At 45.5% G+C, this 27,972-nt stretch overlaps 1 protein-coding gene across 1 annotated transcript in view; it reads right to left on the reverse strand.

The window, feature by feature from the left end:
- Nucleotides 1-27,972, reverse strand: part of LOC138453509 (four and a half LIM domains protein 2-like) — a 478,916-nt gene that overhangs the window by 67,056 nt on the left and 383,888 nt on the right. The window contains exons 4-5 of the mRNA XM_069606420.1: nt 9,849-10,023; nt 966-1,135 (exon numbers count right to left, since the gene is read on the reverse strand). Of these exons, the coding sequence (XP_069462521.1) occupies nt 966-1,135; nt 9,849-10,023 (345 nt within the window). The remainder of the gene's footprint in view (nt 1-965; nt 1,136-9,848; nt 10,024-27,972) is intronic.

Below are 27,972 nucleotides of genomic sequence, written 5' to 3' on the forward strand. Positions count from 1 at the left end.
CTGGGTTCAACGATTCTCTGTGTAGTCCACACAGGGTATCCTGATTTTTCAATTAAGAGATACACTAAAAACTTGCTACAATCATTGGAAACCTAATACTTCCTAAAAACAACTTTAAATTTTATTCTGCAAAATGCCTACTTAGTACTAAACACATCGTGCCGCCAACTAACAGCAAAACAGAGCTAATTTAGGACAGCTCAAACACACCTGACGCTTTAACAAGATACCAATTAGCTTTGAAAAAGACCTCATTGTTGAAACACGTGTTGGCTTAAAGTCACGACATTCTATGATTTTGGGAGCACTGGAAAACTGTAATGACACTTGAATATTACATTCTAAAAAAGAACGGTTTCAGCGCAATATGATTGGTGTTCACACTGACCTTACACTATTCCCTTAAGAGATTAGGGCATTTCCTCTAGAACACCACAATTCGCAGCGGCCAACTTTAGCAATTCTCTATCACTCTAATACCTCAGCGCGTAAGACAATAGGTTGCCTTAAAAATTGTCTTATCACCATTCAATTTACTTCTGTATTAAGTAAATGAAAATGAAAATACATATGGAAACTTGGCCATGGCCGTGGCCAATAGCAAGAATTATGTTATTTGTTGGAGAAATTCTCCTAATTTGGAGAGGAATTACCGACAGGTAGCCGTGGTTAACCAAGGGCGCGAACTTGAAGCTTTGCAGGGATATTGGTTTCGCCTTGATTCGAGCTTTAATGCATTCACCAAGGAGCTAGACAGCAAGTTATTGCAGGTACAATAGATATGGTTACATTCTTGCAATTAATTCTACATTAACCTTTGGGATTTTGTATCGGTAGAATCCCCTTGTCGAGCTACCTTTAAATACAAGTGGATCGTTTGAATTAGCATAGCGTTTGCTTTTAAAGAAACCCAGCCACGTAGGTGTTACCTTGCGTGCGAGATATGTGTGTTTTAGTTCATTTACCTTTTTGCAGGACTTGCATTGGCTAGCAAATTGCCTTTCAAAGCACTGCAGGCAGTAGTCTTCACTGTCTTTCGGGATGAAAGACTTGGCTCCAATGGGTTGCTTGCAATCTTTGCAAATGAAGCATGTCTCGTGCCAGCTGTTTCCATTGAATTCCACTTTACGTGACCCTGCAGAAAGACACATGAATCACAATCATTCACCCTAACTTGTAAAGTTGTGTGCTCTTTCACATAGAAAAGGTTGCACAAACCATGCTACGTGTAGTGGCTCAGAGAAAAACGTGATAACGGTGCCTGCGTCATTACGAGTTATGCTCACGTGTGCCGCACAGCCGGCCAGGTCAGGAACCCGCGAGCAGAACTCGTAAGGCAGCGGGACGGTATGAACGGTGCCGGTGCCTTACCGGCACTGTTCATACCATCACCGCCAGGGTCCTAATGACGCCCAATGCCCTGCAGGCAAATGAGAATGTTTACAAATGCTCGGACTAACAAACCAGATTTATTTCAGCACCTGTGAATAGAGCACAGGACCTTAAAGGGGCACTGCCAGTATTTATCCCACAGGCCTGCCCGCACAATTTATTTATTTAATTGTTTTTTTATAACACGCCTAATACCATACCTGAGTTTGATTTCTAAGCGCGGATCCAGCATTCGTACCTCCATGGATTTGCTTCCAAGACCAGCACGTTGCCCCTGTGCTATCCTGCGTTCACTGTGTCAGCATCCCTGAGCCCACTGTCATGAGTACTGCCACTATCCAACTTCAGGATGGATAACATGCTTTGAAGAGAGCTTTGAGCATGCTCTGGCATTGTCATTTTGCTATATGTTCCCTTCTAGCCGAATGCTAGAGCCCATTACAAGAAAGTCTCTACTCTCAACATTAGATGGTCTCTGCATGGTGGTAGAGTCTCTCAAGGAGCGCAGTCAAAAAAACATGATCAAACTATAGATTTAAAGTGTCCATGTAGACAGTGTCCAAGTAATACTTCCCGCTGCCCCTTTATCAACACAACACTCGGTCTGTCAGCAAAGTGGCCACCAGCTACCCCAATATCCTGCCCCTGACCGTATTCCTATAACTGCAATAATGCTCATGTTGTCATCTAGAAAGCACATATGACAGAACTTGGTCAATGCCCGCATCTACTCACATACGATCATGGCTTGCCTAATCAGCTTTTGGACAGTTGTTTAACCATGCCTCACTCACTCGCTGATAAAGAAGCCCCACCAAACTGGCTACTCTGGGTGATGCAATAAAGCGCGGTGGCTTACTTCTGCTGCCGACTGAACAAGGTCCAGTGTCACATTGCCAACCTTTTTCTGAATCAAATGACGGTGCAACAGGGTGTTCAACCAATCAAGTTCATGCACGTCAGTGCCAGCAGACCGGTAGAAGCTGGAATGTGAGCAGAGGATGAGCTTTGGCCATCAGCTCACCAGTCCCCGCAAACTGGTGAGCTGATGGTCAGTGCTCAATCCTGCCATCACCGGCAGTTTTTCGTGTTATTTGTAGGGTAGGATAACCTTGCGGAATTGCATTTAAAAGAATGAGGATTTGACCGCCGCGCACGATGGCACCGTAGGTGAAGACTAGGTTTCCTACCTTCTTTATTATTGGGACCTCTTGTATTAAAATAGTGGGGGAGAGGAATTTATTTGACTGGATAAACCGTCCTTACGCCATGCGTGATGGTACAAGGCAGAGCAAATTCACCTCACTTCTGCTGATACAGTTGTGGTACTGCAGTGAAGGAAACATGCATAGCTGCAAAGGGACTCCATGTCATGCATGACACATTGAGCCGCATTACATTTAGTAATGTGCATTTCAGCTTTACCCTATATAAATCCCAGCATGGAAAGTGAGGAACAAGGACACGCCCAGGGTGTCATGCAAGAAAGTGAATCACTTCTAGCCTTGCAGATACTATTGGTTAGGGATGTGTCCGTCTGGTGACACCCCGACCATTAGCTGGGGATAATTGTGTTCCCTATAAAGGTAAAAGTAAGTGGGCCCATCAATATCATTAAGGGAATTCTTGATTTGATCTCACAGGCAAGCAAATGTCTTGCCTCCCGGGCCAGCAAATGGCTTCACTTGAGGGTGTGGACATACGCAAACTGAAAGGACTTCCAGCACCCCAGCCGAAAGCCACCCACTAGAATGTGTTGACTAGTAGTGAGGCCATCCTCCACCGATGTAGGGTGCTGGGGCATGGATCCTCGCAAATCAGTCTGTATATAGAGTGAAGTTATGTGTCTTACCACGGAACACTACACAGCAAGGCAATACAGTAAAAAGGTCTTATATTATGGCTAAGACTGGAAGTAGAGAATATAAGCTTGCACTTGAAGGGGCATGAAGAGAGGAGTCCAGAGGATCACAGGGATGGGTGCAGGTTAGGGAGGGCACAGCGTACCTAGTCTTGATTCATTTTCCAGTGAATCCACACCTCCGCTCCCGTTAAAGCTGTATATGTGAGCTCTGCACGTTCTGACATTCCTGACTACTCAGTTCCCACCTGGGTCTGCATCAGGGATTCCTTTCCTTGCCTTCTTTTACTATCAGAAAGAAAGGAAAGTGCGTTTCCGTTAATCCCCCAGAAGACCCCCAAAGTTGGGAAATCATAAAGCAGCTGCTACCAAATTTGTCCACCTTATTTCAACTTTCAATGCATTTTAGTTGGATATAATCAGGAAAGATTGTGCACCAAACAAACAAGCACTTACTGTATTGTGGGGTACTTTGCATAAACAAGTAGGCACCCACTTATTATGCGGAATTGGTAAATAGCAGCCTGACAGGGCTAGGTAGGTGGGTATAATGGTGAAGTAAGAAGGCCACTGCAGGTGTGGAAATGCAAGGGGAATGTATATGATGGTATCAAAGGGACTTGCTGAAGGACTATTGGGGTTCCCCGCTGGGAACTAAAAGGTCACAGGCCATCACAACTCAGAATAGGCACTGACCACCTCAGCACAGGTCGCTGTGACAATGTCACACGTTTGAGGCTGAGGGCTGGGACTAGGGCCACCCTGGGGTTCGGGGACCATGATTCATTCTCTCCATGATGATGCAGGCCACAGAGGAGGTTTATGATGGATTCCCCAGACTCTACAACACATGACTAGACTCTTACATCTGCTCAGCAAAATCCTGAGTTACAACCGCTTTGCTGCCATGGAAAGATCACTGTAACGAGTAATCACCAGGCGAAGAATGCCCACTAAGTTGCAGGTCCACCTCAACCGGCAGTTGCCAGTCCGGTAAGTCAGATGTAGATCCAAAGTTTCCAGACAAAACTTTGAGAGCTGAGCTCACAGGAGCCACTCACACGAGCCCACAAGAACCCGAATAATCCCGGCAGTGATATCTGTCAGGGAGGCAGGATGGAGAATGATCCAGCCCTCCCAAGCAGCTTGTGGGGTGTGCGTTGTTCACTAAGTGAATCCAACATGATGAATACATGCTTGTTAGCTTTGGCTTGCAGGGTCATGGAGCGGCCTGAGTCAATGAAGCACAGGTGGAGAACCAGTAGTTGTGCAGGCGAGTCACAGTCTCATTTCCCCCTCAACCTCAATAGAGCGCAATTCGACAATGACCTGCTGCAGGCACAATGGTATGAAGCTATACAAGTGGCTGATAGGTTGGTGTGGGTGTGTGAGTTTGGAGTCGAAGCGCGAGTCAGTTGCATGACCGAGTGAGGTGGTGAAGTGAAGGAGTGAAAGAGTAGGTATATGAGAGGGAGGGGAGCAAAGTAAAGAGTGGCGCAGAGGCGATGGAGAGAGTAAGGAGCAGAGGAGACAGACACACAGTAGGTGGGCCAGAGGGGGAACACAACACTGTGAATGCAAGAAGGAAATGTGTAGAGGTGAATGGGGAGGATGAGTCGGAGAAGGGAGAATGCGAACACAGAGCAGAGGCGAAGGTAAAACTTTGAAAAAGGTCATATACAAGAAACAGGCCACTCCAAGACAGTAGCCTAGACTCTTTGCAGGAGTAGGAGCTGGCCATTCCCGGGAATCGACTGCACTAAAGAATCCGATGCCTGGCCATCTTCAAGATGACCCAGGGCAGGAGGGTATTCTGCAAGTACCGGAGGACCAGCACAACAACTTCACCAGGCCCGAGACATCCACACAAAAAACTGGCAATGCAATAGTTTGGGCTTTTGTGTGAGGCATGGGAAAGGCACTTACTAGGCACTGCTGTAGTGAGATTTAGTTGCCACTGATGGGAGCAGATGAAAAAAGGTGTGACTACCTGGTGTGAGAAACCTGAGGGTGTTCTCACTGGTAGACCCCAGGGATCCTCTGTTCAGGTGGCCAGGGGAGGGCCACCGTGCATGGATCCCGACCCTGGGGGCAGACAAGCGAGAGAGGATCACCTGGGTAAGGTGCCTTTGGGGCCCGCAGAAGGAACACTGTCAGACGAGATGCAGTATCCCTTTTTTTACGATACACCCCTACCCGACAATCCCTCTGTCTTTATGAGATGTTGCCACTACAGTCCCATCCAACCCCAGTACTTTCCTTTAAGAAAAGGCAGGAGAAAACACATTCATCCACCATTATATACCTGTTCTCCCCTTTCTGACAATAACCTGCCCTCCTCTTCAGTGAAACACCGCAAGCCCCATAATCCCTGTTTTTTGTTGACAAACCTTTTTATAATAATTCAGCTGACTTTCTCCCAAGGTCTACAACTCACTACATTTTCCAGAATCCACTTCTTTCAATCTGTACTCCAAATACTGTGAAGAAGAAGACGCAACAAGGAGGAATGAGGATTACCAATGGGAATCCCTGGGCCATTGACTCCTATGGACGACCACCATTTTGTCACACTAACGAGGCCAGGCAGAGTCAGGCCGGCCCAACCCTAACCACACACCTCCAGTCTGTTAATATCACACAGGTGCTTAAAAGGGAACTGCAACGAGAGTGAAGGCAGTTGCTCTTGGGAGCAGAGGAAGGAGGCTGCAAGGCTGAGTCTGGCAGAGGAGCCCTGCCACAGACCCAAGCACACCAAGAAGCAGGAGGGAGCAGAGGAAGCCATGGAGAGTGCCCAGAGGAGAAAGAAGGGTGAAGTGCTGAGCCAGTACCTGTGTGTGGGGTTCAGCACAGCTAAGGAGCCTTACCTCCCTAGGGCTAAAGAAGGCAGCCTGCAGCCTGCTGGTCGTGTTTACTGCAAAGCTTGCTTCCACTGGGCATGTGTAAGGAAGTCCAAGTACAGGAGGGGCAAGTGGTGAGACCCTGACCCCCTACCAGAACTCCTCACCCCCCCAAGCCCCCAGGGAGCTACCCACCAGCGCCATGCTAGCCAAGTAAGTCTCACGACTGATAAAGAGAGGAACCTGGTAAGTGCATGGGTGGCTGGAATGGGGGAGTGACGCAGAAGGGGTACCCGAGTGCGAGAAAGGGAAACCCTGAGAAAATATAAAGCAACTATAAGTCCCAAGAGGCATTGGGGCGAACATGAAAACCAGTACAGCTCTAGCCCGGCTGAGGGAAGCATACAAAGGAATGATGAGAGCGAACTAATGGTCTTAGTGCTCAGGCTGGGGTTCCCGCAAAAGTCCTCGCCTACTCAAAAGTCTCTGACCCAACAAATAGTGTAAGGCCAAGCGGCTCGAGCCCGACAGAGGGAAGCCAAGGCATAAGGCCACTGGAAAAAGTTTGAGCCCGACGGAGGGGAACCTTATGTGATAATAGAACTGTGTGAAGCCTGACTGGGGGCTTAAGAGAAAGCCTGACAGTGGGCTGAGACGCAGACTTGGACAAGGGAAGAACCTAAGGGGTCTAGAATGACTTTCTTTTTTAACTGTGTTAAAATGGCAATGTGAACCTTATGGAGGGATGCCATGAGAAAGCTAAGGGAAGTGAATCCCGCATTGTGAGAAGTTTTAAGTGAACAGTGTTATTTTGGCAAACGTGAACCCAGCTGGGGGATGCCTGTAAATAAGGGTGAAGAATAATACACCTGTGAACTTTGTGATGGTAAATGTGAACTCGACGTAGGGATGTCCACAGTGAGTTGTTTGTCTGAGCTTGACTGAGTGAGGCTAACATTGAGAGAAGGATCAGAGCCTGGCTGAGGGGGATCCAAGGGTGAAGAGTAATCGCCTGATGTGAAGATAAGTAGAAGGCACATTTGCTTTGTTGTTTATGGCATAGCAGGCCCTCGAAAGCAATAGACTTGCATGAAAGAGACTTGGACACAGAAGTTCCTGATATTGAGAAAAGGAACTGTAACCTTGTACTGGAAAAGCCCAGGAATGTGTTGTGCTAAATACCTGGGGAAGTGAGAGCCCAGCCTTAACATCCTGACTTATCATTTTGTGAACCCTTCTTTCTTCTCTTGTGAATATTACCCCCACACTATGTTATAGCATAGCGGCAAGGATTGGCAATAGTTTGTTTTTAGTATAGGCCTCTTTTTATTTGACTAGACACCACTAGGACTGTATTATTATTTGATAGTCGTAGCTTGCTCCCATCTTAGATTCAGGTTTAGACTAGGCGTTTATCTCACCCTTTTTACAGTTTAATAAAGAACCTTGAACTGTGATCACCTGTGTCTGTCTTGCTTTGATACCATGCCTTCCTTACACTGGGCATCTAATAGCAGTGGCTGGCAAATGCCTAATAAGTATACACAAGCCAAAACTGTTCGCTGAGCCAATGCTTATTTTTAACAGGACTTCAGTGAAGGACCCGCATAGTGCTTATGAATCAAGTGGCTGAAGGCATACCTGGTTCAGATATTTTTATTACACCAGTAGTGGGTTTACTGCTCCAATTAAGTCATAAACCTTCAGAAGAGTGCTTTGAGAAAACACTGGCAGGCGCTTTGAGTGAAAAGTTTGATGGTAAGGCTTGATTGAAACTAGGTCAAGGAGTTCCCATGAGGAGGTATTTTGAGCGGGGAGGGGCAGTCAACGGGTGTGCAAATAACCAAACAACACCTTCAAGCTTTGTGTCCCTCCTCATAAGCCATTTCTCTCTATGTGTAATCTAATGCAATAGTTTCGGCTTATATAAGGCTCTGCCACCTAGTAGCCCAAACTAGAAAACAATAAAAGCCAAGAAAGAAGTATGTGACACTATAAATCCCAGAGAGTGAGCTTGGCCGTTTCGCCCAGGTGGCGACACAGAATAAAAGGAAAGAGGGAGGAGGGAGAAATTCAAGCGCACGGTTCGATAGACGTTTTGGTGGGTTGCACCCTGATATAATCACAACCAAGCTGATTTATTTGAAAGAAGGAAACCTTTTGTTGAACCTTTACATGGTACCAAGTAATGTGCTGATACAATGGCCAAGACACCTCACAGCTGTGTTTTATGGAACAAATACAGAAAACAATTGGAAAAACAGGTGAAAGTTCTCACTCCAGCTAGGTCTTACCACTTGAGAACAGCGCCCCCTGGATCTGGACAGGCACCAATAGCATTAGCAAAGGCCTCATAGTTGTCTTTTCACTCATCAAACACATCAGAATACAATTGAAAACACAGCCAGAGTTGCTCAGGTCAGACATGCTTTGCAGAAGCAGTACAGACCCCCCCCAGGCATCAAGAATGTTCAACAGGGATGAAGTAGAATCATTTGCCTGCAGCAGGATCCATTGCGTAGTCGCCGACCAAAGGGGCCTTAAAGGAATCCTCCTAACAGCCACCTACTCTTTCCAGGTGTGTCTGATCTCTTCCTGTAGAGAAAATATGCTCTCTGGGAGCCAACCAACGCACAGCCATTGCAGCATAGAAAGTGTGCTCAGCATGCAGGGAACCGACTTGAAAATACAAGTACTGGAGAGTGCAACGAGTTTTCTCTAAGGTATGTGTACATGTGTGTACAAACAAGACAGTTATTTGTTAATCACAGAATCACAACATGTCACAGATCTAGCAGGATTTGCAGCTTCATTACCATATCATCATGCGCACATTATTGTACGTATGTGAGAGAAAGTGCCTGCACTTTCTTCGGGGAATTCTGGGAACACGTGTCATTTTTCTCCATTATCCCCACAGACCCATGGAAAGGTTGTCATGGAAGGATAGGGCACAATACCCTAAACCTTATGTAATTTGACACATCCTCCTGGTAAGGTTTTTCAAAAAGCCTTTTAGTAGTATTTTCTTTCATACCATCTTTGTTGCACACATCATATATTGCTAATTTGTAAATGTGTGTGTGTTTGTGTGCAGTGTAAGCAGTTACTGAACCTACATCTTTGTGCATGTTCTTGAATGTGTGTCTGTGAGTGCGTGTGTACCATGCATCAAAAGGTTTAGCCTCTGAAAGCTAAATATAATGAACAGGGTGGGATTTAGAACAACAGTGGGCCTAGTCATGAGTTGGGCGGTATCCCGGCTGGGATACCACCCGACTATATTAGTGTTAGCGCCCAGTGGTCCGGCGGTATTAACACCGGATCACAGGTTGGGCGCTAACTGTTAATCCCCATTCCACATTCGGTCCATTGAACCCATGGGTCATTTTTGGTACAATTACCATGCCGTAATACCGCCAGCGATAATTGCACCACAAATTGACATTTTCTCTGCGTGTTTACCCCCAGCTCAGAGCTGGGGGTAAACACGGCAAACTCATGATAAGGCCAGTCCTTAAATGCCCCGTTAATAGCGTTACTGCCGCATTTAAGGGCTACCACCAAACTCTTGATGAGGCCCGCGTCTTTTAAATACATTGCTTTCAATGAAATGTCAGGTCTGTCAACAGCAGCCTCTCCATCCCAATGCAAAATTCCTCTTTGTGGACCTCACTATGAAAATGGATATAGCAATCTGTGAGAAATTGAAATGTCACTTGTGTGAGCTGAAGCGGCATTGATTGTAAGCATACCGGGCATAATGGGGTTCTTGCAGCTGAAGCACTTAGAGGAGTATTCATCAGAATAACATCCAAGGCACAGTAAGAGGTCCATCTTGGCTGCAAAAGGTTTCTCCACCAGGGAGTGACTGCATTGCGCGCACTTGAAGCAAGCCTCGTGCCAGTGGCGGTCCTTGTACGCCAGATCCTGCAAGATAAAAGAAATAGTTAAGTTCTACTCACCTGTGTTCAACGCTATCATTATTCTCATGCAAGGGGCATCAGGTAGCGCCCACTCTTACGCAGAGAACCACAGCACAAGCATCATAAGTGCAAAGGTTCAAAGGTGTATGGGACTCGGCGCTGCATGCAATTCATGAAAGGTTTTTTTGAGACTTCGAAAATCACGGACATAATACAGCAAATTAGAAATATACACAATGGCCTACAATAAAACATATGAAAACAGTGCACTCAGGATACTATGACCATAAAGCTTGGTTGGGGCAATGGATTTGATTCGTTCAGGGCAAAAATTGACTCAGGAGCGATCAGCGAGTTCAGTGCATTGATCTATCACAAGCTTCCAAGACTCTTATTGTGGGAATTCTGTATCGGGATCTTCCATTAGGGTCGTTTTCCGTAGCCGCCCAGGAACAATCGTTATTATACTCTGGGCCTCATTACGAGCATGGCGGTAGCCATGCCTGTATGGCAGGCACGGCTACCGACATGCTCGCTACCGGCCCCGCCACCCGCGATTGGGCAATAATCGGCCCATTACGAGTTGAATAGGCCAGTAATTGCCCATTCACGGGTGGCGGTATTGCCGTGCTCCCGATCCCCATTCTGCCCAACAGGACAGAATGGGGGTGGGGAGCATGGTTGCACTGGCACCGTTGATAATCTGGCAGGCTGTCAGGAACCTGTGAGCAAAACTCGTAATGCGGCAGGACGGTATGAACGGTGCCGGTGCCTTACCGGCACAGTTCATTCCGTTACCCGCAACTATTACAATGAGGACCTCTGTCTTTTACTGGTCAGCAGGAATAGGGGAATAATTAGGGAAGGGGCAAGGGGGGACCAAATGAGAAATGGGTGACGTAACAAAGATAAAGTTCTATTTATTGTCAGAAAAGCTAAGTCTCGAAAAGTTAGGCCAAGGGAACGAGTGAAAGAGATAGCATGGCGAGCTGGGAAATAAGTCATGTGATAGAGAACAGCACCCTCAGTATATAGCAAGTACTATATAACCGCACAAATGGGGCGTGAACAATGTGACGATGCGTTATCAAGCAAAAACCTCAAACTTGGACACAGTCCTGGTCAAACCAGGGATGAAAAAAGTGGCGCCATTCAGAATGTTTCGGGTTAGTGATATCTATGAATCAAACAAGTTTTGGCGAGGCAAACAGTTTGGGGATTTTGGAATAATGAAATCGATTTTAATCTTGTCAGGTCTTGCTTTCAAACTCCTAGATACTGGCATCATGCCAGGGGCTCATGTCACATGCAGGTACTCACATCATCTGCCATGTATTTCCATCACATGGCCGAGTGCGACCATAATATGTTTGGTATTGCCATCAGATAGCGGCTACATACAATGTGAGGCATTCCATTCAAATGATAAAACCTCACTGTGCCAGGTTTTGCCGTTTAATACCAGATGCTCACATCATATACCAGGAAGTGTCTCATCAAATGACAATGAAGCACATTATTTTCATGAAATTCCCACTGACTTACCCCAATGCCAGGGACAGCCATGAAAGACTCAGTATTCACCGCATTACAGGGGATTGCCATGAAGTGCACAGGTACTCGCCTCCTTTACAAGGATTGCCATGAAATACCAAGGTACCATTGAGATGGTACCTTGGTACTCTACAAGCATGGTGGCTGTGGCGCAGACCTCTCCCCACCCAAGAGCATCAATCTACTTGTTCTGGCAGGGGAGCCAATCGATATGTTGAGCCTCCCAGGGTGTGGGCACTTTGTTGCACCTTGTGCGCTGGTTGATGTATGATTACAAAATTACACATTGCCTCTTCCACATGGTTACGGGCTGCCAGCAAGGTCCATTGCCCTGCAATTTCAAAAACAAGTGCACGCATTTTCTGCTCAAGCCGCGGAGTCCTCACAAAAACATGGCCACCCTCTTCATCAACACCGGAGTGCCTCCAAAGACTGCTGCAACAACCAAGTCGCCTTCAAGCTGACTGGCCCATCACTTGGTACATCTGGCCAATCGGCACTGGCAGGGCACGAAGCCAGCCCCCAGCACCAAGGGACTCTACTAAGGCCCCTGTCTGTGCATGGAGGGCTCAGAGGGCCACCCTCACCCCTCCTCTCAACCCAGTAGCACATCATGGAACAGTCTCCAGGTAGCCAGCTTGTTACCCCATGAACTTGGGCCTCTGCAACTTTACGCACCCCTGCTGAATACTTGTGAGGTATGGCTGGACATTGCCATCGCTTCCCCACTAACCCCAAAAACTGTTGAACCAAGGTGTGCCTATGCCATTCTGCCTTCCTTGCCTTACTTAATATTACTTAACCCTTCTTTCATCACATTGTGTGTCTCATGTGCAGATTCGAAGCCTGATGGGTTTTCTACATTTCTGCACCCCATTTTGCATTGCATTTTGTGTCTCCTGTGCAAATTCGAAGCATGGTGTGTGTTTTACATCTCTACACCCCATCTTGCATTGCAATGTGTGTCTTTTGTGCAAATTCAAAGCCTGGTGTGTTTTCTAACAGCACTGTACCCATCTGCGGAGTACTCCCAGAGCATCTGTTGTCCTGCTTCCCTTGGCTACTAGGCCGCCTGGTGAGTTTGTGCTTGTACTGTGCTGTGCAGCCCCTCCTGTTTCGTCCTCCTATCCTCCACCGCCCCTATGGCCCTCACCATCTCCCCTAACTTTTCTAATTGCTATACTATCACCTATCCTCCCTCTCTCATGAAGTCTGGAAGAAAAAAGCTTAAAAAAGACATCCTGACAACTAACCCTGGCCTACCTATCGCAGACACCTATGTCAGCGCATCTTCCAGACAGATCTACACTGATATCATCTTTTCTGTCCCATCTCCAGATCTATGGACTCCTCTCATCTTTCATCTCTCTCCTCTCACATCTTCACCCAGTAATGGTGGCCCTCGATGGGAAGTACTCTTGGCAGGCTTTTCATCATCTAGGTGTATATTTAATGTCTATCACACTGGCACTATCTTGGTTCAGGGTCCTCAACTCAACCTCCTCCTCTTTGATCGGCACCTGTCGTCCATCATCAACTTGCTTCCTACACCTGATACTCCAATTTTCCACTCTCTCTGCCCCCACCCGCAACCCAACTGGTGTTTTACGGCCCTGTACCCCTCCTCGGAAAACTTTCAAGGTGGTGACCTCTTGCATCTAGCCACGCTTAATGCTTGTTCTGCCTTCAAACACTCAGCCAACATCTGCCTCCTTCTTGAAGACCTTGACCTCGATATCCTTGCTCTTACAAACACTTGGTACAATGCCAGCTCAGTCACTGCTTTTGAATCCCTTCTCCCCGATGGCTATAAGATCACTTCAAGCCTCGTCCTAACCGTACTGGCAGTGGGGTTGATCTGATTTTCCCTCAGTGGGTATCTTCTTCCCTCATGCCTACCCAGCCTTACTCTTCCTTTGAGAGCCTTGTTGTTTGAAATCAGGTTATCTCTCTCACCTCCTCTCTGACCATTGCCACTATCTACAGGCTACCTGGCTCTACTACCTTCTCCCTCTCTGAATGGACTGATTTCTCCTTCTCTTTCCTCACAACCACCTCTAAACTCCTTCTCCTGGGTGACTTCAGCATCCACCTTGACACCTCAGTCATGGCATCCACTCTCTTCCATGACCTCTGCACCTCTCTCTCCTTCTCCATTCTCCCTTCTGGTCCTTCCCACTCGGCTTGACACATTCTTGATGCCTTCATCCACACTGATCTTTCACTCTCCTGCCTACTGATCACCCCACTATCCTGGTCATACCATTCTCTCCTCTCACCTGGGTCCATTTGGCCCTCTGACTGCACCTCCCCAGCCCTGCCAACCTCGTTCACTTAACATCCGTCTGATGAAACGAGTGTCAGCTGCTGCCGTCACATCTACCTTCATCCCCCCTTTGTCCCCACTACAGACTCTACCTCTGACTCTGCTCTCAGTAACCTCCATCTTGCCATCACTAATACCCTTGGCATACTTACCCCAGACATGAGGATCCGCCTGAAACATGCTTCCAAGCATAACAACCAGTAGGACTCTGAACTTCCAGCCCTGAAACGCAAGTGTAGAGCTGCGGAATGGAAGTGGCAGACCTCGGGCTCACTCTCTGACACACTGGCATGTTGCCTGATCCAAAGGCAATGCCAACTCTCCATTCACTCCAGGAAAAGGGCCCACATTCAGGCTCGCATCTCTGGTGAATCCAACAACATGGATGAACTCTTTAAAATCTGCAAGGAACTAGCCAACCCTTTCGCAGTCTCCTCTTCAACCCTTCCCTCCCAGTCCCTCTGCAATGCACTGGCCACACACTTCACTGCTAAAACTCAGGACATCCTGAGCACCCTTCTGTCTCTCTCCCCCTTCTGTTGCCCCACCCTCTGCCTCTTATGACCTCCCATCCCCCTCTGCCTTTCTCTCCACCTTCTCTCCTATCACACCTGATGCGGTCACCAGAATTCTCTGCTCCATGAAGGTCTCCTCCAAACAGAAACCCCTGTTCCTCCAGAACCTTTAAGGGCTATATTGGCTCTCTTGCCCATGCACTTGCTGATTTCTGCACACACTCTTTTGCTACTGGATCTTTCCCCTTCTCCCTCAAGCAGTCCCTTGTGTGCCCCCACCTGAAAAAGCCTTCTGCGGATCCGTCTTGTCCAGCCAGCTACCCCCCCCATATCTATCACTCCTTTCCTTGGGAACATTTTGGAGAAGTTGGTCTTCCCCCAACTATCCCAGCACATTGAACTTGTCAATGCCTACACAACCATCAATCTGGATTCCAAGCATCCAGAGGTGCAGAAACTGCTCTTCTGAACACCTGTGAGAAACATTTTGCATTTCTTGACTCCAATTCTCCAGCTGTTCTCATTCTACTTGATCTCTCCTCTCCATTTGATACTGGCAAGCACTCCATCCTCACAAAATGGCACCATGATACCCTACTGGCTCACCTCCTACCTCAATGAACGTCCGTCCCAGGTTATTCAAGGCTATTTCTCCTCCCCCACTCTATCTCCACCTGCGGCGTCCCCCAGAACTCTACCTATCTTGCTCCGCTTGCACACCTCGTTTCCACCTTCTCCCCTAACTTCCAGTGTTATGCAGATGACACACAACTCTTCTTCAAACTTCCCTCTGATACTCTACTTACTTCCTCCATCATTCCTGACCGCCTATCTGCCATCCAGTCCTAGTGTACTTCCAATGATCTCTGCCTCAACGCCAGCAAGACTGAGATCCTTCCTATTGGGACTCCTGCTCCCTTTTTCTTCCCCTCACTCTGGCCATCTTCTATGGGTTCTCCCCCTTCTCCTTCATCTGAAGCCAGAAACCTTGGAGTCATCTTTGACTCCTCTCTTTACTTCGTCCCTAACATTCAGGACCTTGCCAAGAAGGCCTAGTTTCAACGCCACCTCTTCAAAGGAATTCTTCCTTTACTTACTTTGCCCCAGAAGCTCAATGTCCCTAGAACTCTGGTTCTCTCTAGGCTTGTCTAGTACAATAGCCTTTTCCTTAATCTACCCTCTTCTCTGTGAGCCCTCCAGCTAATCCAGAATAGGGCTGCAAGACTTATCCTTGCCTCAAGCCCAGGGACCGCATCTCTCCAGTCATAAAATCTATCCACTGGCTCCCGGTTGCTCTAAGGATAAAATTCAAATGCCTCTGCATTATCCATACGGCTGTCTGGGACCGGGGACCACGCTATCTACAACTTGCTCTCACTAAATACTCTCCCTCCAGATATTTACGTTCCTCGAGCACCAACTCTCTGTGTGTCAAGTGCTATGCTAAACAGCGGCCAATCTCTTTCCTCTTCAGGCTCCCTCCTATGGAACAGCCTCCCCCTTCCTCTTCATCTTGAGCCAGATCTCCTCAAATTCCAGATCTCCTCAAGTTCTTCATTTTCACCTCCTGCTTCCCCCCTCCTCTGCTAAAACCCCACAGTTGCTAAGATTGGTGACCAGGGCCCTTATGTGTCCTCCTGGGTCCTTGACCTCTCACACCCAATCGCCTTCAGCCTCTGCCAGGTCCCAGCACTTGCCTTGGCATCCACTGGCCTATGCCACCACAGGCCTGCACTTACTTATCGGCAGCTGAGCACTCACCCAGGCCCTTACAGCTGCTCACTCTCTATCACTTCCCCCCAGATACACCTAGCACTTACCCCACTCCCTCATCCCTTCTCTCTCTCTGCACCTGCACATTCTGAATGCTCAGAAGGCCTGGTAGGTCTGCCTCTATTTTTCATTGTTGTATTTGCTTTTCATTCCCATGCTGCCTCCCTGTTGCCCTGTGGGCATTTTGAAACACAATTTACTTGATATGTAAGCGCCTTACAAATACACAATAAATAAAATAAATAATTGTTATGTTATGTTAAAGGTACTTATATAGCACAGCGTCACCAGCGGAATTGGTCCCCAGGCGCTCCTCTGACGGATCTGTAAACAGGGAGGAGGGCAGGTAGGGTTAGTCGGGAGGAGGGGGGTAGGAGAAGTGGTGTGCTGTTGGCAACTTCAGCTCAGTATACACAGAGTGCTGGGCTTTGGTACAAGCATCGGATCGGGCGAGGCCTCGTGTGCTATAGGTGCTGTTTTTGTGTTGTTGATGCGCTGTGGTAAAAGTGTGTGTGGATTGCTGGGAGAGACATGGTTGTGTGACTTTTGTGTGGGTTGAGTATGCAGAAAATTGAGGGTTGGGTTAGTGGGGTCTGTATCTTGATTCAGGTACTTCTGGGTCCGTTTGAGCTGTATCCCTGTGGGTGGGGTTGTTGCTGGTACCTTATGGGCTGTCTCGCTGTGGTGGTACTGCACGGATCCGGCTGTATCATATTGAGTATTGTATGGAGTGATGGGTGTGTCTGAACGTTTCCTTTGGGTGTAGAGCTGGGTTGGTACTATCTATTCCCTAGTTATCTAATCGGACCTGACACTGGTCATTTGAGGCTTTGAATGGTTCAGGGTCGGGGTGCGGTTGATGAGGCGGCCTAGTGCCAGAAATGACCATCAAATGTCGGGTAAGGGTCATGGAACTGTTGAACACCTCAATTTTTGCTGATAGCCCCGCAAGCCCGCCTCCCTGCTGCACTGTGCCTCCTTGACTGTTGACACCTCATTGGTTTCCCTACTCCCCTATCCTTGTCCTCTCTCACTGTCTTTTAGGTGGAACCTCTGCTCTGGGCCATCTCGAGGGAAGGAGGTACTCCATTAGATATTCTACACTGCTTCTACAGCTGTGACAGCTAGCAGGTCTAACAGAGCTGAACAGAGCGACAATACCCTCTAGGGCTGCAGTGTCGAAAATTCGGCACTCTAGAAAGCAGACAGCAGCAGCCAATGACACGGCTGCATTGGCTCATCAGCAACAGACAGAGCGCAATACTTGCGTCAGGTGACTACGCCTTATAAACCCGCCTGATATCTATGAACACACTGGGAGGTGATACTTCACTTCCGCAGGCTGCATTTTTTTTTTTTTTTTTTTTTTTATTATTGAATATAGTTGTATTACAACAACTTTTTCAATTTTATACATGTTACAAAAATCCATTCTTGCTTAAGTAAAAACATTAAATCAATAAAACAAACGTTTACAATTACAACCATCTTCCACATCAAGTTTTCACAATTTAAAAGTGTTGGTTAACATGGTGTATATCAATCATTCCAGGTTTAGAGATTTTAAAAAATTGATAGTAGCAATCCTTATACCCATACATTCAGTTGCAGCCAGAGCGACCCATCTATTACTTGGGTCTATTTGTGAAAAATACACAAAATATTTAGCAAAGTGCATATTTCTTAAACTCAGAAGTTTAGGGGCTGTGCACTCCAATAGTAAATGTTGCAAGGTTTCAACAATTGTTGTGTTTCGACAAAACCTGCACCAATTAAAGTCTGATGTGATTTGTCTCCTTCTTACTTTGACTTCCCTAGTGGGCCAGATGTTAAACCGCAGCCTCAGGATCTCAGATCTAATAGCAGAAGAAGGCGACAGGCACAGGTACGAGGCAATGTCTTTATAAGATTTAGGACCAAATATTGCAGGATCAAAGTCTCTATAGGTTAAACACTTTACTCGGGTTTCAATCCAGTCCATCATGTGGACTTTCTTCTTTGCTCTCTCTGGATGATCTAATAAAAGGCTCAAAGAAATATCGGCCTTTACCATAATAGAGAGAACATTTGAAGACCACTGTTTCGGGAACTTTTCTGCTGAGTTTAGTATGTAACTGGAGATGGCCGACAAGGCAGAATTGTCCTGTGTTGAAAGCAAACATTTACGCAATAAAGCGCATAGGCGCCAATTATGATGGGCACTTAATGAGATTAAGCCCAATTCATAACGCATCATTGCCCCAGGAATACATTGCGGTAGATGCAAGATGGCTCGCCAAAATTTGGATTCTAAGCGATTAAGAAATGCAGTTGGTAAAATTTGCGTTTCCATGCCATAAAGAATAGTTGGGACAACATTTTGATTCCAAAACAGAAGAGCTGCTTTGAGTGTAAATTTGCCATACTTAGATACAATTATTTGGGTCTGACAAATTGCCATGGTTAGCTTTTGTTTAATTTTATTCAACTGTGAGTCTGCAATGGGACAACCATCAAAAATAACACCCAAATAGACATAATTTGGAACTATCTTTATGGGGGTTGTCTCAATTTGCCACTCTAATAGATGCTTGCGTAAACCTTTAGGGATAAACGTAACAATCTGAGTTTTAGCAGTATTTACAAATAATTCATTTTCTTTGAAATAGCTGCAAAGTACTGACAGAAGATTACGTAGACCACTGGGTGTTTTTGACACAAGAACAAGGTCATCTGCATACCATAATGCACTAATTTTAACACCATTCAGTATTGGAGCGTCAGCCGCTATTTTAGTAAAGATCCAGCGAACATCGTTAATAAAAAAGTTGAACAAGGCTGACGCTAAGCTGCATCCTTGTTTTAACCCTCTGTACGTATAAACAGGCGATGACAGGAGACCTTCAGCATTTAATCTTACAAAGATCTTGGTTTTTGAATGTAATGCAAAAATGATGTCTATAAGAGTGGGGGGACATTCCGCTTTGATTAACTTGTTGATAAGTTTAGGTCTTGAAACCGAATCAAAAGCGGAATGTAAGTCCACAAATGCAAAATATCTAGGCTGTCTCTTACACTGGGCTTGTTGTCGGATAGCATTTAAAGTTAGTAAATTAACACTAGTGCCCAGACCAGCCACAAAACCAGTTTGTGCTGGATCACGTTGACCAGTTGCCGATGCCCAAAGAACAAAATCTCTTAATACTAACTTGGTAAACAGCTTCCCCGGGGCATCCAATAACGCTATCGGACGATAGCTTTTAGCGTCCATGCGATCACCCTTCTTATAAATAGGGATAATCACGGACGAGCGCCAAGAGTCTGGTAAACATTTGGTGTGTAAGATGTGCTGAAATGCATTGTTGAGGATTAGAGCCCATTCATTTATGTTTTGTTTAAACATCCAGTTAGTAAGACCGTCAAGGCCTGCTGCTCTTGACGAAGACGCTGTTTTAATAAGGGACTGGATGATATTTTCAGTACATTGCAGCTCCCAACCTCTTGCAGTACTGCCATTGTAAATATAGCTACTCATCTTAGGATCGTCATATAAAGTGTTAAAATGTTTAATCCACACATCTTCATGAACACCATTAAGTTGGAAATACGCTTGTGGAGCCGTGCCACATTTGTTTAGCAGTTCCCAGATCAAACCAGAGTTTTTATTACGGCATGTTTGTAAAAACCTTTCACTATCTAGTTGGTATAGTGCAGCTTTCCTTGACCGTGCCCAATTTCGATATTTTGTATTAGCAGACCTGACCGCCTTAGTTTGTTCAAGTAAAGGTAATTTTCGAAGTTTTCTGATCTCTCTGCGAAGGGCTTTCTTTCTCTCATGAAGAGCTATATCAAACCCATGAACATGATTTCTCAATGGTCTGTCATGAACAGGCTGGATATTTGCAAAGGTGCTTAAAATATCTATATAGGACGTAGCCCCTTGTGCCCTTTGGTTGTTTAGTAAAATTGCTTCATTCAAGGCCAACAGATTATTCGTAGACCACTTAAATCGATTTTTACCATTATTCACTATCAAAGTCTGTTTATAATAACGTGCATATTTTAAGCAGTCAGGCGCGGGGACTGACCAAGATAGAGCTAGCAGATGATGGTCGCTAGCTGTTTGTTTTACAACGACAAATTTGGAGGCATTCATAAAGATATTGTTAGATATGAAAACATAGTCTATTGTGGATTTTGAATTGCCTCGCTCCCAGGTGTTCATTGAGGGAATATCTCCTCTAATTGAACCATTTGCCATTTTTAAGTTTAGATCTTTCATAAAAGCCATCCACCGAACTCCATTGCGATTTTTACTCGTTGGGTTATGCTCGACACATGAAAAGTTTAGATCACCCATTACAAGAGTTCCAAATATATTACCCTGAATAGAGATCAATTCAAAAAGAGATGACAAAGCTGTGTAAAAATTTTCATCAGTGATGCCTACAGGGTTTCGGTACACATTAATAAGGGCATATATGCGCTTCTGATAGGATATTTTAACCAATTGTATGTATTTATTTGGCGCTCTCCAGGGGGAAATTTTATAACCCTTGCTCACTTTCACCGCAACTAGTAGGCCGGCAGTAGGTCTACCTTTGCCACTATGTTCCGCTGGGAGAAGACTGAGCTCGTGGTCATCCCAGACGGGCGACTTTAATAACCATGTTTCTTGTAATACAACAATATCATATATGTTCAATTGATTATTTAATGTCCATTGCAAATGAGAGGAGCCTCGGGTATTCCAACATGCTAGTGAGATTTCAGTGAAAGGCAAATGTATTGATGGTTATGAGTCGTGATTAACAGTAGTCAACATGCCTGTGCGTGGATCATTGGCACAGAAGTTACAGCCACATACTAATTGAGGTTTGAGTTTTATAGAATCTTTATTGCCTAACTCTTTAGTGGATTGGCGTGCTGGATCTTGAGCTAACAAGAACCCAAGATTAAATAATTCCATTCTTGCATTCCAAAGAGTATTGCGAACTAATCCAGATTTAATCCATAATCTTACTACGGAGAGATTTTTATCACACAAGAACTCTATTTGATTTATGTCAGAAGAAGCAATAGCATCTAGCCCTTCAATGTCGCCGAAGATGTTGAGAACACTTGCCCTACATAAATCATATTTCGGGTAGGACCCGTCACGACACTTCAAAATTAAAGTATGAAACAAGCTGAACTTCTTTGACAATGCAGTACTAACTTCATCCATATGATGGTTGTTTATAGCTTGGCCAGTTTCTGAGTTCAATCTGATGTTTTCTTTTGCAATATCTTGTATACAACAACCATTTCCTGGGAGTGGATTCTGATTTGAACTAGGACCAGATCTATTGTTATAGGAAGGTACTTCCATAACACTCTCATTAAGTGTCTTGTATATCTGAGAAGGAAGGGCTCTACCACTCGGAATTTCAGGCAGGGCCTCTGAGATTTTTTTTTGTAAGTAAGCATCTACCGCGACTCTTAATGAGGTTAAACGATCGGTACACCCTGCTAATGGGTCAACTATTTGAGCAGGCTTAGCTTCCATACTTAAAGATGGTTGTGAGTGTGCTGAAATAGTCGTCTGCAGAACAGGCAAAGGTTGTATCTTGTTAGATGATGTTAACAATAATTTTACCAACTCATTCAAGGGATCATGTTCTACAGGCAGAATTGGAGCCTCCTTGGGGGCTACGTGTGGAATTGAAGAAATACAAGTCGAGACATTAATTACCGAGGGTGTGCTCGCGGTGGTGTGTGGTTCAGACTGTATGATATCAGCACCACTATCTATGGATATAATCGGTACACCAGAAATAATTTTTTTTTGGACTTCTGCCAGGGGACACTTTTGAAGTTGTTTTTTTGAGCCAGTCTTGGTGGCTACAGCTTTCAATTTTTTATTATTCGCGGTTGTACGACTATTCCTTTGAGGATTAGGCTTGTGACAACCGCGTGCGTTATTATTGTCAATATGTTGAACATCATTCGTGGCTGGTGAATCTAAGCTAATCCAAGACTCATTATTTTTTGCAGTCCTGGGGTCCTCAGGACACTCGATTGATCGAATGATATTAGAGAATGTTGGTAGAGCAGAAGTTAAGCTCACGGGTACTGCACTGGCAGATTCCAAAGAGCGAATACGGTGCGTAATAGAGGCACCAGGATTTCCGAGCAATACTTGCTGAGATGAGACATATGTTTCGAGAAGGGAGACTCTTTGCTCCAAATTTCCTAAAGATAAATTTGCATTAGATTTCACTGTATTCACTTTCATCCAATCACTAATGGTGTTTAGCTTATTTGTCTGAGCAATTATTTTCTGCTCCAAAGAATCAAAAAGCTTAAATAGGCTATAAATCGTAGTATTAATTGCCCCCAAAGTGACCTCTAAAAGGGCCGGGTTTTCAGCTATTGAACTTCCTTGTTTTTTCCTATCAGTAGCTAGGCAACGACGAGGAGTTGGTTGTAAAAAGGACTCCTCGTCCTCTCTAGTTGAGTCCAGGGAGCAGGGTTGGGCATAATCGATCTTAATTGAAGCCCTCGAGCTCTCTAAATCTCTGCAGACAATGGTATCAGAGTGAGAGGGTGAAGGGGATTTAACGGGACTAACATGTCCCACAGTTTCAATGCTTACAGAAGTCACCGAATCATTCAAAATTGACGTTTCCTGTACTGCAATAAAATTTGTGTTTAATGGGTCTTCACTCTCATGCATTGATTCTTCTATAACTGTGGCAAAGGTTGGTCTAGGTTTAGAGTTCCTTGTAGGGGAATGTGATGCGGTTAAAAGCGTCTGATCAGAGATGGTGGTACTTAAAATAGAAGCAGGAAGAGCACTGTTTAAAGAAATTACTGATAGATTCACATCAGTTGTGACTGATTTAGGTATACCCAATTTGGGCGTTTTGGCCACCGGAAAATGCAGGTTCATTGGCTCAATCAAAGTTCTCCCACTTTGAACTTTTTCATAAAATTTGCGTATGTCATTGTGGATAGAACTATTGCTAATTGGAGTCAAGATGATGTTTTTTCTTGACACCCGTGTACCACTTTTAGACTTCTCCTGGGTTTTTGGAGTATTCTTGTTAGAAGGAGTTTGCGGGGGGGATACTTGAGCTGATGCACTCTGCATTTCACTAGACCGCAGCGCCATGGAATCTCTACTACTATCAGGAGGCATTCCTGACTTCAAAGTAAACATTTTAAAATAAACCAACAATTAATATACTATACCTATAAACCACAATATTGCAACATATAATGGAGGTGGTAGAAATTCACTTTAAATTTAAACCTGACAATAATTGGAAGAGAAAAGTCAACTGATTCTACCGATCTTTAGCAGGGTCACCTCGCCACCATCCGCTTAACAGCCGAACAACAGCTTGCAGACTTTACACCTGACGGGCTTAACGCCGCGAGGGTGGTGCAAGGCAGTTTAAATGTCCCAATGAGGTCACGTGAAGCGTCACGTGTTGTCCGCCAGCCCCGCCTCCTCCAGGAAGCGGAGAACGAATGGAAATGGGCAGCAAGAGCTAGTAGATGCTCGCAGTGCTGCAGTGGTTAAACGAGCGTTCCACAGGTAAAAACGCCTTAGCACCGATTCACAACACCTGCATTCATAAACGGGCCCCCCCTTTCAAGGTTCACGTTATGACATTATTAGAACTATATGGATTAAATCCGAGCAATATTGTTTGTCATTTATTTTTGGAGACAGAGTGCTGATCTATGACATTTTTGCACAGTCCAATTAAGGGCAAATCTTTGCACTTCTCTAATAGTTAATGGGCCTGAATTACAAAGGCGTTTTTCAATGTTCAATGGAAAACCCCCAAAACGCTTTATAAATCAGTAAGAACTCTCCCCCCTTGCACCCCTGCTCAATATCTCTCTCTCTCTCTCTCTCTCTCTCTCTCTCTCTCTCTCTCTCTCTCTCTCTCTCTCTCTCTCTCTCTCTCTCTCTCTCTCTCTCTCTCTCTCTCTCTCTCTCTCTCTCTCTCTCTCTCTCTCTCTCTCTCTCTCTCTCTCTCTCTCTCTCTCTCTCTCTCTCTCTCTCTCTCTCTCTCTCTCTCTCTCTCTCTCTCTCTCTCTCTCTCTCTCTCTCTCTCTCTTCCCCCCCCCCCCTTACCAGGCGAGGCAGGGGTACTTGGATGGCAAATAGAACATGATTGGCTCTGTCACAAAAGGTGTGTTCGAGGGGCTTTGTCTGGATGTAGGGAAGGACTGCCCTGCCCATTTCAGGAATACTGTAGAGTGCCACAATGGCCCTGTTCAGTGATCTAGGCAGTGGTTTGGTTTATAGCCTACAGATGGCTCAAACCACTGCATTTGGAGTGAGCTGTGCAGCTTACGAGTACAGCCATGTGTCCGAATTATGTAAGACCTGTACTCTATTTCTATGGCCTCAATAATTACCTTTCAGCTCGAGGGCCTCACCCACAAGTCTCTATGTGGACAAATGACAAGTATCTGCAACGTAAAACTGTGCATTCATGGTGTGCCTTTACTCTTCACAAGCCTTATGCACATCAAATCTTGTGAAGAGTAACAATGCCCCCTTCAGTCAGGTATGCTTGCGATGGCATGGGTTGAAGGTTCCCTAATATTGTACAATTCTCTCTCGAGCTCTGACTCACTGTGATTAATACTTTGGGCCTCATCACGAGTTGGGCGGTATCCCGGCTGTAATACCGTCTAACTGTAATAGCGTTAGCGTCCACCAGTTCGGCGGTATTACCGCCAGATCATTGGTTGGGCGTTAATGGTAAATCTCCATTCCCCATTGGGTGCATTGGATCCAATGGGGCATTTTTAGCGCAAAACATGCGTGCTAATACAGCCGTACTACTACAGGGCGCTAAATGGGATTTTCACCTCCAGAAAAAAGCTGGAGGTAAAACTGCCTATCCAGCCCCCAAATCGTGATAGGGCCAGCCCTTAAATGTGGTGGTAATACTGTTACGGCCGCATTTAAGGGCTACAGCCCAACCTGTGATGAGGCCCGAAGTCTGACAATTTGAGCAGACTGATGCCTCACAATGTTTCATTGCGCAGGAGTTCTCAGTATAACTGTGTTAGCTCACTCATTCACTTATTCAAACACTCAGTTACGCATATACTCACACAGTCATCCATTGAATAGCAATACAGCAATGCCAAAAACCATTTGGGAGGTGCTTAGATCAAATGTAACAAGCTCACTTTGGGATCAGGTAACACAACAATAACATGCGACATGGGTTCAATACCACAGTCAGGCTGATCCAGCCCCTCATGCTCCCAAATCGAACCCAAAAAAGTACCAAGAGTGGATTATATTAGTGACACTTATTATAGAAGGACAATACAAATCACCAAATTATTATTAGTATGCTTCAGTTAGTTCTATTTGATAGAAAGCCCACGTACATCTTATCACATTTTCCTGTGCCTCCCATTACCCTTCTATGCTGCTAAAAAGCTGTGTCATAAGAAAGATTTTTTGTTGACTATCTTGCCCAAAGACTGTGAGCTTGCAATTATCTTTAAATTCGGATTGTCCAATTTTCAAGTGACTATATGTTACATTTTAGTGTATTGTGGTAAGTCTGAATCAGGATACGGACACGCTGGAATTTTGCGTTAAGTGGTTATTTATTTTTAACATCCAAAACCTAATCTGCCCGAGAGTTTCTTAGCCCTATTCTAATGGAAAGAAAACATGTCTAAAAGGTCGCTTGTCAGGATATCCTACAGAATAATCACAGTCTGCCGTCCAGAAAACCTGTTCTAGCCCTAGCACTATGAACAAAGAAAGAGCCTAACGTTGACAAAGGTTCAATAATGGCCTATGGCCAAACAAAGGAAATGCTGGGTGTTTACTGACCCCACCATTATGTCTCTATATCAGAAAAGGAGCAGCAGACCCCTTTGCACAGCCCAAAATAAAGACGCTAAATGTCTCGTCCACCTTCCTTCCCTTCCTTGGGTTGTGTATTAGCCTGTGTTTTGTTGTTAGTCTCTTTCTCCCTGTATTGCCAGGGACTTTGCCTCTAGTCTTAGGTATTCTCTCAACCTTGGCATCCCCCTAGTTCAATGGTCCAAACCAAGCACTCTTCTTAGGCTCACCACCAAGATGCCTTGTGGCACTTTCTCCAGTTGTTTATCTCTTTGTTTGCACCCCCCCTGGAGTCTCAGCTCCCACGCCCTATCTTGGGGTCTGGTTTCTCTTGTCCTGCCTTGGGGTCTCGTTTCTCTTACCCTACTTTGTGGTCTGTCATCTGTCACCCCACTCCGGGGTTGGATTTTTGACACCCCACCTTGGGCTTTGGTTTCTGCTACCCTGCCTTAGAGTTGGGTTTCTATTACCCCAAGTTAAGGTCTACTATCTGTCACCCTGCCTGGGGGTTGGATTTTTATTACCCCGTCTTGTGGTGTGATCTCTGTTACCCCGCCCTGGGATCCAAGCTCTGTTACCCCCTCCTTGGAGCTGGGTTTCGATTACCACACATTGGGATCTGATCTATGTTACCCCACCTTGGGGTCTTGTCTCACCTGTCTGTCCTCTTGCCGGTTCCCTGGAGCTACAGCGTATCTTCTTTCTGCATGCAGTGCTCCTCTAGGTCGGCTTTCACATAGGCGAACATGGCTGGTACGCTCCGGTTACTTCGCAGCGTTACGTGTTCAATGGAGCAACGCTGATATTCCTAAAGTTTGTAAACTTTTGCCTCTTGTAGCTAGTAAGTAGCCTTAACTATTTTATTACTTTCAGCTGAATTGTGTTGACAAATTTGGGTTGGGACTTGTGCGTTTTAATGTATGTACTTCATTTACGAGTATATTTTCAGTTTGTTGTCCCTCTGACAATACTGTGCAGGTACTAATTTATCAATAACGAATGAGCTTGGGGGTGCATTGTGTCTATGCCACAGGATCACTAGACCTTAGTCTGCTGGAGGAAGTGAAAAAAGTGGCTTGTGGCTTGTGAAAGAAGATGATGATGTTAAGTCAGTACGCACCCAACGCGCCTAGACAGTTGGATGCGGCTTTGGGTGGGCAAGCATCATCCAGGAAGTGTGCTGGTTTTTATTTTTCTGTGAGTGAGATGAGTGAGTCATGGGCGATGGGGTGGTATGTGTCCCATTTGTCAAATGGTTTGGGAGTAGGTTGTGAGAGTGGGACTGTAGAGGTGAGGGAATGTCTGATGTTGTGCATTTAAGAGTTGAAGTTGTTCATGTGGTGTGAAAGGTTTGGGTGGTGTCTTGGAGAATGACTTATGATGGTGAAATGTGTGTGTGTGCGATTGGTGGCGGATTGGGGTTCATGGAGGTAGTGGGCAGGCTTGGTGTTGTGTATGGCCATCTTGCATTTGTTACTGCAGTCCTTGAGGTCAAGGATATTGCTAGCTATATGTATGGGGCCAGTGATGTTGGGTGAGATTGTAGGGAGAAAGAAGAGTGAGGATGGTGTTTAGTATGGGGTTGATCTCTGGGTGGAGTGCCTAAGTTAAAGTCACCACAGTAAATGTTGCTGCAGAGGGAGCTGTGCTTGTCAGTGCCGAAGTCAGACCATTCAGTGTATAAGCTGGAATTGTGTTTTGGGGGGAAATAAATGAGGTGGATGAATTTGGAGTGTGGGTTTAATGGAGCGAAGCAAATGAAAGATATGGCTTCACAGGATGTGTATGATGGGTGGATGGTGTTGGCAAACATGAGTGATTCTTTATAATGGATGGCAATGCCAGCACCTACTTTGTAAGGGAGACCGCTCTGGTGGATGAGATAGTGTGATGGGAGCATGACAAGGATGATAGGTGTGTGGT

This window comes from Ambystoma mexicanum, chromosome 4p, assembly GCF_040938575.1.
Source record: "Ambystoma mexicanum isolate Mex_15411 chromosome 4p, UKY_AmexF1_1, whole genome shotgun sequence".
NCBI lineage: Eukaryota > Metazoa > Chordata > Amphibia > Caudata > Ambystomatidae > Ambystoma > Ambystoma mexicanum.